This window comes from Podarcis vaucheri (assembly GCF_965113315.1).
Source record: "Podarcis vaucheri genome assembly, chromosome: 13".
Classification (NCBI taxonomy): Eukaryota; Metazoa; Chordata; class Lepidosauria; order Squamata; family Lacertidae; genus Podarcis; species Podarcis vaucheri.
Genome location: NC_138751.1, coordinates 14,662,390 through 14,674,158, shown reverse-complemented (window position 1 = coordinate 14,674,158; position 11,769 = coordinate 14,662,390). Strand labels below are relative to the sequence as shown.

At 44.1% G+C, this 11,769-nt stretch overlaps 2 protein-coding genes across 2 annotated transcripts in view; one reads left to right on the top strand and one right to left on the bottom strand.

The window, feature by feature from the left end:
* Nucleotides 1–221: 221 nt before the first annotated feature.
* Nucleotides 222–3,573, bottom strand: LOC309517170 (regenerating islet-derived protein 4-like). Its single transcript, XM_082196261.1, has 4 exons — nt 3,487–3,573; nt 3,006–3,146; nt 1,566–1,749; nt 222–768 (listed from the first exon to the last, which is right to left on the bottom strand). Exons 1-4 carry the CDS (start codon nt 3,505–3,507, stop codon nt 701–703), a joined length of 414 nt encoding a protein of 137 aa, XP_082052387.1. The 5' UTR covers nt 3,508–3,573; the 3' UTR covers nt 222–700.
* A 6,841-nt stretch (nt 3,574–10,414) lies between these two features.
* Nucleotides 10,415–11,769, top strand: part of LOC309517158 (C-type lectin-like) — a 41,482-nt gene continuing 40,127 nt past the window's right edge. Inside the window, exon 1 of the mRNA XM_082196253.1 lies at nt 10,415–10,527. The gene's annotated coding sequence lies outside the window, so the exon portion shown is untranslated. The remainder of the gene's footprint in view (nt 10,528–11,769) is intronic.

Genomic DNA, 11,769 nt, shown 5'->3' with positions numbered 1-11,769 from the left:
TAAACTTTCTGCAAACAAATCAGGATGAGTGTGGAATTAAGAGGCCATATACAGGATCCCTATGTACCAGACACTTGATTTAAAACAAAGAACAAAGGGGAACTGGGATTCCCCAAAGCAGAAATCTAGACCCAAGGTGTTGCAATTTGTCGCCAGCTGAGAGGGAAGAAAAAATTAAAAGAAATCACTCACCAGAAAATTTATACACTTAAGGAAGGTTTTATTAGCATTTGTTTGTGCTGTAGCCACTGAAGGGTGTGTAGGCAAAACATATGGATAACTAAGGTTTAACTTCAGAGGGCATGTCTGCATTATGGACTTAAACAGGTTTTATACCACTTTAACTGTCATGGCTCTCCCCCAGAGAATACTGGGAACTCTAGTTTTATGCTGTTTTATGTTTAATAGGATGCTTTCTATTAAGGATCCCTTTCACAGAACTGTGGTTCCCAGGGTTCCCCAGGAGAGAGAGAATGACTTAAACCACTTAAAGTTTCTAATGCAGACAAATGCCCAGAGACTGTTTTGAAAGGGTACAGTATCATTTGGGTTTAGAAGATTCTGTGTAGGTTGTCCCAGAAGACCTTCTCCTTTGCAAAGGCAAGTCTTCAAGATGTACTGGAATTGCAGAAGTTCCATCGGGAGTCCCATTCATCTGAGTTCCTTCCATCTTGAAATGACGGCTGAGCCAATGCCCTCTCTACAGTTCATGCTTGCAGATGTAGGCATTCTGTTTGTGGCATGCTGCATCATTCCATTTTGAGAAATCTAGAGGGAGAACCAGTCACCTGTTATGGGATGGTATAACAGTCAACAGCTTTGGGTCCCAATACTTTTGGGATGTCAGAGGCAGTATGTCAGTTGTTGGGAAACACAAGTGGGGAGAGTGCTGTTGTACTTGGGCCCTACGTACGGGCTTCCCGTAGGCATTTGTTTAGCCACTTTGAGAGTAGGATGTTGGACTATTATGGTCCTTAGGCCTGATCCAGCAGGGCTCTTCTTATGGATCAAGGCAGGAATATTAAAAAACAGACAAGAGGTCCATGCTACACAATAGGTAGCATTACCTCCTACTCTAAAGTATAAAATTATTCTGCTACCCCAATCCAGTCAGTGGGGTTTTTCCACCTGGGAATCACACTTTTTCCTCTACATAAAGGTGAAGTGGTACTAAATGGAGCAAGGATGGGGGTCCTGTCTTGACCACAAGTGAGGGCTCACGGGTTAAGAAAAGACATGAGGAGCCTATTCAGTTAGTGGCAAGTAGGGTCAGGCTGAAGTTTCAGGACCTTGGATAGCTCCAAGCATACAGCTCCTCAAGTGGGGATTCACAGCTTATGGAAGACACTCCAGAGTGGCCTAATTGGTTGGGTAATATGTAGAATCAAGCTGGCATTTCAGAACCTTGGATAGCTCCAAGAAGACAACTCAGCTGAGGCTTTTTATCTCTCCTGGACCTAGTTACCCCTCTCAGGTTGACCTCTGTATCACAGTGTAGGAGATACCGAGATGCTTTTGAACAGGACAGCCTCCCTCCTGGATAGCAGCTCCCCAAAACTGTTCACCTGAACGTTTAATGATGACTCTTTCTTCCCGTTGTTGAGGTGAGTCAGCATCAGGAACAGCTGCCCCACTCACGGAACGTAGCAGCTCCACGCAATATTTATTTCCTCCCCGTTTGGTGGGTGCCCCCAGCATCCATGCTTTATAGTTGTAGGTAGACTCATCTGACCACCTCCACTTGCCGTTCTGGAAGGCGAAGAGAGAAAGGAACATGGAAATAAGTGTGGAGGCGAAGCAAAAGCCTCAGTTCGGGATCTGGTGCAAGGCCAGTACACCCAATGGGCAAAGTGAAGTGGCCACTTCAAGCAGCAGATTGTGGATGTTTTGAAGGACATAAAACTGGGAAAGGGCCATAATCCAATGGTAGAGCACCTGATTTGCATTCCAGGTTCAATCCCCAGCATCTCTAGGTAGGGCTGGGAATGCACCTTGCCTGAAACCCTGGAGACCTGCTGCCAAACAGTGTAGATTTTATTGAGCTAGATAGCCCAATGTTCTGACTCAGTATAAGGCAGTTTTCAGTTCCGAGTTGTTATTTAATTTATAATTACTCTATTGCTACCCAAAGGGGGAAGGAAACACATTTGGATTTTGAAACTCAGGTGCCAAAAATAACTTGGCCAGCCCTGATTAATATCTACCTTGCCTTGGGTAGCAAAATGTCTTCCCCGAACCTAGATCTACTGGTTCCTTATTGTCTCCGGAATAAATTCCATCCTAGAAGGGTCACACCCACCATCTATCACACAGTGGTCCAAGAACCTCACCCCTTTTGATACATTTAACATGTTTTCTATGAATGTCAGTCTTGTGTGGATGCCTGTTTGGGCACCTGGATGGCTTATACCGACACATATGTTTAATTTAATGCTGGTTTGCCAGGCACAATCTTTACCTAATTTTAAGTGCCAGACAAAAGCTTTCCTTTCTATCCAGGCTTTTTGCCTTTAATTGGAAGGGTTTTTAAGTATTTGTGGCCTCTTTTAATGGGACAGGATCTGAATGACCTGTTAATTATGTAAATGGTTTTTTTTAAAAGGTTTTTATTGATTGTGTTTATTGCAATTGCTTTTAGTATTTATGTTGTATCCATAAGTCTCTTTGAGTCATTTCCATGAATAAAGCAACACATGACATTATTATTATTATTATTATTATTATTATTATTATTATTATTATTCTGATGGAATTTGCAGGGGTGTCTCTCATTCACTTTCCCCCCTTTGTTTGCTTTTCTTTCTTTCTTATTTGCTAATTTGCTTTGTAAAAAAGTAATTTAAAAAATAAAAAAGAATGGATTTTGAGACTCACATGAGCTCAAATCTGTGTCACATAATAGACTGCACACTGATTCCTGAAATGTGCCCTGCTGTATACAAGGACGTCTGTTTTCTCTTGGGAACATTGTCTGAGGAGAAGCACAGAGGGGTCTAGATACATACATGTCGGATATCATGCAGTCCAATCCACACATTGCTGGGTTCTGTCTGGTAAGCGAAGATGTGATCAGCCACCACGAGAGACTCTGCAACAGTGAGGATAGAGGCAAGGTGTGCCCCACGGTGGTAACTCTGGCATTCGATCTGGGCAAAGGGGAAAGGTAGGAAAGGCTTTTAATGCCACTGTTCTCCTCCAACGTCATAAGAAGGAGGATGGTGCTTAGCGCCTCCTCCTAGACTGGCCATAAGTAGGGAGCTGGGTAAGCAAGTGGGGCTGGTTGTGGGCAGACTGAGCTTGGTGGAGCAATGCCCCATTTCTCCAAATGGAACAGCCTCCACTGCCTTCAGGTCAGCAAACCTGACAGGATGGAAAGAAGGAGAGTTAGAAAGTGGGGAAGCATCAAACTTATTGGAACATCTTACCCAAGAGTGGCCTCGGTGACAAATACCTAACCCAAGGCTTGATGCCCCCTCTGTTTCTTACCTCAGCTTCTTCCCAGGTCATCTTAGCTTCAAAATAGCCATAGCAGTTGCCCTGGTATTGCAGCCACTCCCTGGCACAAGTGTCAGCCTTAACTGCTCAGCAGAGAGAGAGATAAACCGAAAGGAAGGGGGTGAGACCATAATAATAATCTCTATTATTATCATCATCATCATCATCATCATCATCATCATTACTACATCCTTTTTCTTCAACAAGCATGCATGGTTCCCTCCCTCCCCCACTTCATCCTCACAAGAACCCCATGAGGCAGGTTAGGCTGAGAAATAGTGCCAGGCCAAAGATCACCGTGAAGTGTAGGTGGGTTCCCACGAGGAAACACACAGTGATAACAGCAGGAACCTTAATTGAACTAACAGAACTGGACAACAGGGGCAAAGCAACTGCTTATATACGTTTCTGAAGGCCTGGGCCACTCCCACTCCCAACGTGATTGGCTGTCCAAACTTCCAAGCTGCAAATCATAACTCAGAGTTTAAGGGCCAATGGCAGAGGCCCAAATCCTGAAATGTTCTGTGACTGGATATCAGGTATGGAATCAGAACACAGGGGCTCAGAATCCTTAGTCCAGGCTCAAGCTCAGGCAAACACAGACCACTGAATACATAACGCACCCAGTGAGCTTCTTGGCTAAGTGAAGAAGAAGAAGAAGAGTTTGGATTTGATATCCCGCCTTTCACTCCCCTTCAGGAGTCTCAAAGCGGCTAACATTCTCCTTTCCCTTCCTCCCCCACAACAAACACTCTGTGAGGTGAGTGGGGCTGAGAGACTTCAAAGAAGTATGACTGGCCCAAGGACACCCAGCAGCTGCATGTGGAGGAGCGGAGACTCAAACCCGGTTCCCCAGGTGGGGATTTGAAGACTGATCTCCTGGTTCCTGTTCCAACACTCAAACCCAGGGTTTGGGAGCTGAATCTGGCCAGTGGGCTGGTCCTGACCTTTCCTAATCCCCGTTGGGCCATTTTGTCAAGTGGGTGAGACCATCGACTTGTCTGCCACCTTACACAACCAAGACATCAGATGAAGCCCACACAGTCTGATGTCAAACTAAGGCACAGGGTTCTACAACCACTATCAATCAGCTGACTGCTAGCACTTGGAAATCCCATGAATTTGTCCAGCCCCATTTTGGAGCCTTCTAGGTTTGTGGCCTTCTCTGCCTGTAGTGGGAGAGAGTTCCATTGTTTAACTATGCCCTCTCCTGAATCTTTCAACATTCAGCTGTGGTGGATATCATTTCATGCTGTGCCTTCTAGATCGTAAACCAGGAAAAGGTTGATGTTTTTTGATCTGTAAGCTGCTGGGGGAATTGGGGCTTTGGGGCTAAGGACCAGTGGCGTAGCGTGGGTTGTCAGCACCCAGGGCAAGGCAAGTAATTTGCGCCCCCTAACCCAGGGCAAGGCAAGTAATTTGCACCCCCTAACCTGCCGCCGCTGCCAGCTTCTTCTTGCTGCTGCCTGGGCTGGTCTGGTGTGGTTCTCTCCCGCGCTCAGCGCTGCGCTGGGCGGCCGCTGCACTGTCCCTCCCCCAGATAGTCCCTCGCTCTCTCTCCGCACCTCACACCTGGCACCCCCCCCCCACAGTGGGCGACGACCCGGCGGCTCGGACCGGATTCGCACAGCCAGCACTGCAGTGAGAGAGAGTGAGTGAGCCAGGTAGGGGCAGAGAGCTGAGAGTGCGAGCGCCCCCCCCCCGATGTTGCGCCCGGTGTGGCTGGCCCCCACACACACACACACGCTACACCACTGCTAAGGACCAGGGTAAAAATGCTTTTATACAGATGAAATATGCTTTAACTCTGGAAAAATTCTGCAGCTAAGGAACTGCCACTATGCCTGCTCCATTAGCGCTGAAGAATGCAGGAGAGACTTACCTCCCACAAGGAAGCTTGAAACCAGGAAGCTGGCCAGGAAGACACTTAGATAAGTGAGAGACCCCATTTTTTTCTTGGTTCACCTGAAATTACATAAGGAAATAGGACCAGAAGAACATAAGAATCCCCAAGCTGGAGCATCCTTGGGCAAATTCAGATCTGCAGCATGTACTTTCCAACTGTGGATCCCATTGGTTATTTGCCAGAACAGGTCTTCACTATTTAGACCAAACCAACAGCCTCATGTTCACTGCAGATTGCAGATGGCAATGTTACACATCTCTGCTGCTTACTCTGCCTGAGACCACACAGTCCCAGGCAAATTCAGTAAGCTATCATAGGAACCTCAGAAGTTGCATTATACTGAGTCAGACCATTGGTCCACCAAGCTCAGTATTGTACCTGCTGACTAGAAACAAATCTCCAGGGTTTCAGACAGGTTCCTTTCCCATTCCTACCTGCGGCTGCCAAGAATTGAACCCAGCACCTTCTGCACGCAAAAGAGATGCTCTACTGGTGAAGCCCAAGAGCTCCCTTAGGGGAAACGTCATAGCTCCGTTGTAGAGTATCTCTTTGCATGCAAAAAGACCAAGGTTGAATTTCCAGCATTTCCAGGAAAGGCTGGAAGAGAACCCTGCCTGAAACCTGGAGAGCTGCTGCCAAGTCAGTGTAGAGAATGCTGAGCTAGATGGTCCAGTCATGTGACTCAGTATAAGGCTTCTTCCTGCATTCCTAGTTGCTCCTATAATATGGAATCAAACCAATCATTTGTCCAACCCAACATGGTAGGCAGGCCCAATTTGTGCCCATTTTACAGATGGCCAACAGACAGTGACGTGTCTATGGTTGAAACCACAGTGGCTTGGTCTGGAATTCAGATTTCCATCATTTGGATCCTCCTGTATCTTAACCAAAGTGTATTATTCTTGCTACAAGTGGCATCTGCAACAAGACCCAGATCCTGCAATCCTCATCGGAGGCCCTTTTTTGTGTGCCTCCTCCATAAGAGGTCTGGAGGTTGACGACACAAGAAGCATAGCATCCATCGTAAAACAGCATTGATGACACAGAAAAATCAGGGAAGCTCAACTGCTCACCTGGACCCTTCGACTGATTCTCTTCTGAAGGTAGATGCGTATAGCTACCTGCTGAGTCTTCCTGAATGGTTTCTCCTGCTCCACAGAAAGATGTTATATAGGACTCATCTGGACATGATGAAAGACCACAGGCAGCAGGTTAAGGAAATGACTTGATGTGCTACTGTTCACATTACACAAGAGATGACCGGGCCAGGAGATTTTTATCTGAGGCCAAAAGGTATGGACCTCTGTCACAAATGACTCACTGGGGTTGTATGGAACACTGGGCCAGTGGCTTATCCAGTCTAGTAGCATCCTGTTCTTACAGCAACCAATCAGATGCCTATAGGAAGTCTGCAAACAGGACTTTGTGCTCAACACACTATCCCTTCCTGTGGTTTCCAGCAGCTGGCATTCAGAGGCATATTGCCTCCAGTGGTATGGAGGCAGAACATCGTCATCAGGGCTGGTTGCCACCGAAAGCCGTATCCTCTTTGAATTTGCCCGATGGTCTTTGTACGATATCCAAATTGGTGGCCATCACTACAAATTCTGTAGTTTAACTGTGTGCCTTGTGAAGAAATTTGTCTCCATGAATCTTCCAACATTCAGCTTTGTTGGATGCCTATGGGTTCTAGTGTCCAAATAATAAAGATCATTCATTCATTCATTCATTCATTCATTTATACCCTGCCTTTTCCCTGGCAGGGACTCAAGGTGGCTTGCAGATAAAATAAGAACAGCTGGAATAATTATAATAATTAATAAAATGGGCTTACTTAGCAAAGTTTTTTTCACTGAAAAGAGGAAATCTTAGTCAACAGCTCAGATTCTTCTGGGGTCAAACTTCCACCCTGCTCTTACCCAAGGGACCACATAATGTCATACCTGGGGCTCAATTTAATCACAGCAACCTTTGACGAAAGGTTGGGCTGGAAAAGGTCATGTTACATGCACCACAAACTGTTGTCAGTTTTAGACCGTCATGGATTCTCCCCCAAAGAACACTGGGAACCCTTTGAAGCAGAGTCAGCCCTGCCATGCACCAGATCAAAATGATCTGTTTCAGGTGGCACCATGGAAGCATGGGGGGGCAGTAAGTTCAGTGGGGCAGCTGGAAAATATAAGATTTGGGAACTAGTGGTGTACAGGTAGGGATGGGCGAAACTCCATTTCGAGATCTCTCAGTTCTTCATTTCTTCTGCTCTTAAGTTTAGTTTTCCACATTTCCACATCGGTTTGTGGGAGAGGAGAGGTTGGTTGTTTTGGGGGAGTTTTAAGTCTTTATAAAAATTCATTAGCATTTCTTTGCAAATTCCTCTTAATATACAAATGTGCCCACTGGTCCCAAAAGGGTTGGCCGCATCTTCTTTGTAGTCATCCCTTTTCCTCAGAGGACACAGATAAATATATAGAGAGTGGCATGCCCAACAGACTACCCCTGCGATCTTCAAAACCTAAAAAGGAGCTGGCACTGTATTTCCCATAGGTCTACCCTCTTGTTCTTAGGGGATATCTGATGGCAAGGATGAGTGCATAAGACTGAATCAACAACATGGTGGCCAGACATGATTTTACTAATATATATATTTATTATTATTCCATTTATTTATTTGTTTTTAATGTTGCAATACATATATGAAATCTTTACATAATGATACATATACATTATATTCATAAATTCACATTTTCACATTTCATTATCCATTTCTTATTTCTTGCCCTGTGTCTTCCCTCCACCCGTGCTTGACTTCCTTCTTCTTATTTTGTAACTTTATTATTGAGATTGTAATTTTGTATCTTAATAATTAAACATTCAATCTTATATATCTACTTAGCTTAACTTAACTTTGTGAAATCAGTCTATACATATCAACAAATTCTTGTTGGAGCATCTTTTGGTCATGTATTCTTCTACACTTTACTAAAAAAAAAAATTTAAAAATGAATGCAAGGACATATGCTGAGACCCAGGTTTTTATTTGCAGCTGATATTATTGCTCATGCCCGTCATCAGCCAAACTACCGTTCTCACCCTATAGTGCACTGATCGAAGCAGAAGTGAGATTTTGCAAGGAAGACTTAAGGAAGAAAGGCTTATGGCTGAACTGTCAAAAATCTGAAATATCCTTGCTTACATAGACCTTTCAGCTGTCCTTTTCAGGCCATAAGGAAATCTATAGGCCTCAGGGTTTTCCTTTGACGCCTCCTACAGTGGAGAGGTTTCACAAACCATCACTCAGGTTGATCTTGTCTTTGCCATTGTTTCTCAACATGGGGTAGCTGCGTACGAGTGTTTTGTGTCTGTAGCCTCTGGTCACACCATAGTGTGACTGTCACAATGCATCTGCAGCAGCTGGCCAGCCTGGGGAAAGAGTGGATGCCTAATGAAAGCTGCTTCACTGAATGGTCTTTGGTGAACTGATGTCTCACAGGTTTGATTGGTTTTTGATTTGAACTGGGCTCTATGTAACAAGTGTTCTTTGAAGGAACCACCAGGCTAATTCATGCAAAGGTTTGTGTCTATGGTAGCCGAGTTGTTGCAGGTGTGGACTGTCCAGCTGTCTTCTCACAAGCTGAACCCATTGTGTACATGCTAACTGCCACACATGGAATTCAGTCAGTTTGGGTTTGTAACACATCTTCACAACTGTGAGATTTGTCTATAGCCGACATCCATATGCACCTGCCCAAGCATGCGCATATATATATATATATATATATATATATATATATATATGACTTCCCTTCTTCTCTTTCCATGGTTCATTTTGCATATCATAAATCCCTGTATATTTTACATAAACTAAACCATTCAGTATTCCATTATTACATCCATCAAAACTTATTTACACTTTTGAATTTATCTTAATGCTTCCAGCGTTTTCAAGTGTACACAATTTCCCCCCATATATTCAATAAACATTTTCCAATCTTCTCTAAATGTATGTTCTTCTTGTTCTCTCATTCTAGAAGTTAAATCTGCAAGCTGCGCATATTCCATCAGCTTAAGTTGCCATTCTTCTTTAGTTGGGACCTCACTCGTTTCCATTTTGGGGCTAATAAAACACGGGCTGCAGTTGTGTCATACATATATAATCTTTTTTGACACCTGGGACTTTCCATCTGAATTATCCCCAACAAAAAGGACTCTGGTTTTTGGGGGGAAGTACTTTTAAAGATTTTTTTTTCCCAATTCATTATGGATTATTTCCCTATCATCTTTTACACTTTTACAGGTCCACCACATGTGAAAGAATGTTCCCTCAACCTCATTGCATCTCCAGCACTTCTCTGATTCAGTCTTATACATCTTAGCAAGCCTACTCGGAGTGCAATACCATCTGTAAATCATTTTCAAGTAGTTATCCTCACCTGCCCAAGCTTTATGTTCACTATCCAAGCCCCTGCGGTCTGGCTAAGGATGACTACTCAGAGGACAGGAATACTAAGCAATAATCCCATAGAAGAAAATTGAGCAGGTTTCTTCATATTTGATAATCATTTTCATAAATGCTTTTCCTACTCTCCTAGTTAATAATATCGCTTTTTAAAAAGCCTCCCCAACACCATATGCCTTTCTACACCTAAATATTTATTTTTGATCATATGTAACAAATTTATAGATAACTAAAGGGTATCATGATGCCCTTTTTGCAATGCTCAAGGCTAGTGATACAAGCCGCATTCCACCGATTCAGCCCAGGATTATGCAAGACTGAAGACATCGGACCAGTATTTCCATGGTTGATTAAGAATGTGGTTCCTGTTCCTCTTCATAAGGAAATGGATTCAAAACTCCCCCCCCCCACACACACACACACACTATGCTTTTCCCCACCAAATAGAAAGAGAGGTTGATGCAAGCTACATTCCACTGATTTGGCCTTAAATTATGCAAAACTGAAGGCATCAGACCAGGATTTCCTTGCAGCATTCTGCTCATCTTGGTATTGCACCACCTCTGCCTGGGGTCTATATAACAGCCGCCCAGACTAGGTGAGACCATCAGAGAGGCACCTGGCTCAGCTGACAACCACACTGGTCCACCCAGAAGAACAGCATCGCAAGGTAAGAGCTTGTGCAAGTGATCTACGAGTCTTGGTGAAGGGATTTTTTCAAAGGCCGTGAGGGAGATGGTTGAAAGGTTCGTGAACAAGGACTTGTGGTGAGGGTGGCTGGTGCCCACTAGAACTGATAGGGCCAAAGGCAGGGAGGCCAACAGTTGATTGAGCCACAGCCAATGGCAGGCAGAGCCACTCACTGGTTGGTTGTAAATAGGAAAGCAGGAAAATGAGGACTAGCTGAGGGCAGGCTGAGATTGGTGGGGCAGTTCCTATTTGCCCTAATGCAGTGATGGCCAAACTTGCCCCCCCACCAGCTGTTTGGGGACTACAACTCCCATCATCCCTAGCTAACAGGACCAGTGGTCAGGGATGATGGGAATTGTAGTCCCAAAACAGCTGGAGGGCCAAGTTTGGTTATCACTGCCCTAATGGATCAGTCTCCACTGACTCGTGGAAAACAACAATGTATAATTCTGTCACTAAGCAGATAAGGGCTCATACATGCTTCCTTCTATGCTGTTTTTCTAGGCACAGAACTGGGCTTTCCAAGTCTGTTTCCAGGGTTTTGTGTTTGTTTTTTTAATCCCAGAGCTTTCCCTGGGAAAACTCACATTTTACCATTTAATCAGAGCAAACAGCAATTGGCTTTTCCACAGACTGCCATTTGCTCCAATTCAGTGGTAAAACTTTGGTTTTCCCATGGAAAGCCCTGTGAGGGGGGATAAAAATAAAGAACCCTGTTCAAACACAGGCTTGGAAAGCCTGAACCTTTGCCTAGAAAGCATGGAGTAACTGCAGATGGGCCCTAAGTTCACAAATCAGACAGAAAAAGAAGATCAGACAGAGAAGAAAATTGGCACAAAAGCTGAACAGAAAACCTGCATGGACTCATTTGTGTGCAGATCGAAATTTGATTTCCAGTTAACAGGTAGACTGAATAACCACCAGGGGGTGTATATAGGGATGGGAGAGAAAATGGATTTAAAGGCAAATATATCAGATTCTCACTTTCCAAAAAAAATATGCAAACTGAAACACAGCTCTCTTTCAAAATTCAAACTTGTCTGAATTTTATGATACAGTTCTCCAACCAAATAGTGGTTCCAAAAATGAATTATATATGGGGAAATTGCTTGGGAAAATGTGTACATCACTCAAAACTGCATACAAAGTGGTGTTTCTTAACAGAAATTTGCACTAAAAAGTAATGAATTTTCATGAGCATCTAAAAAAAAGATCACAAAAT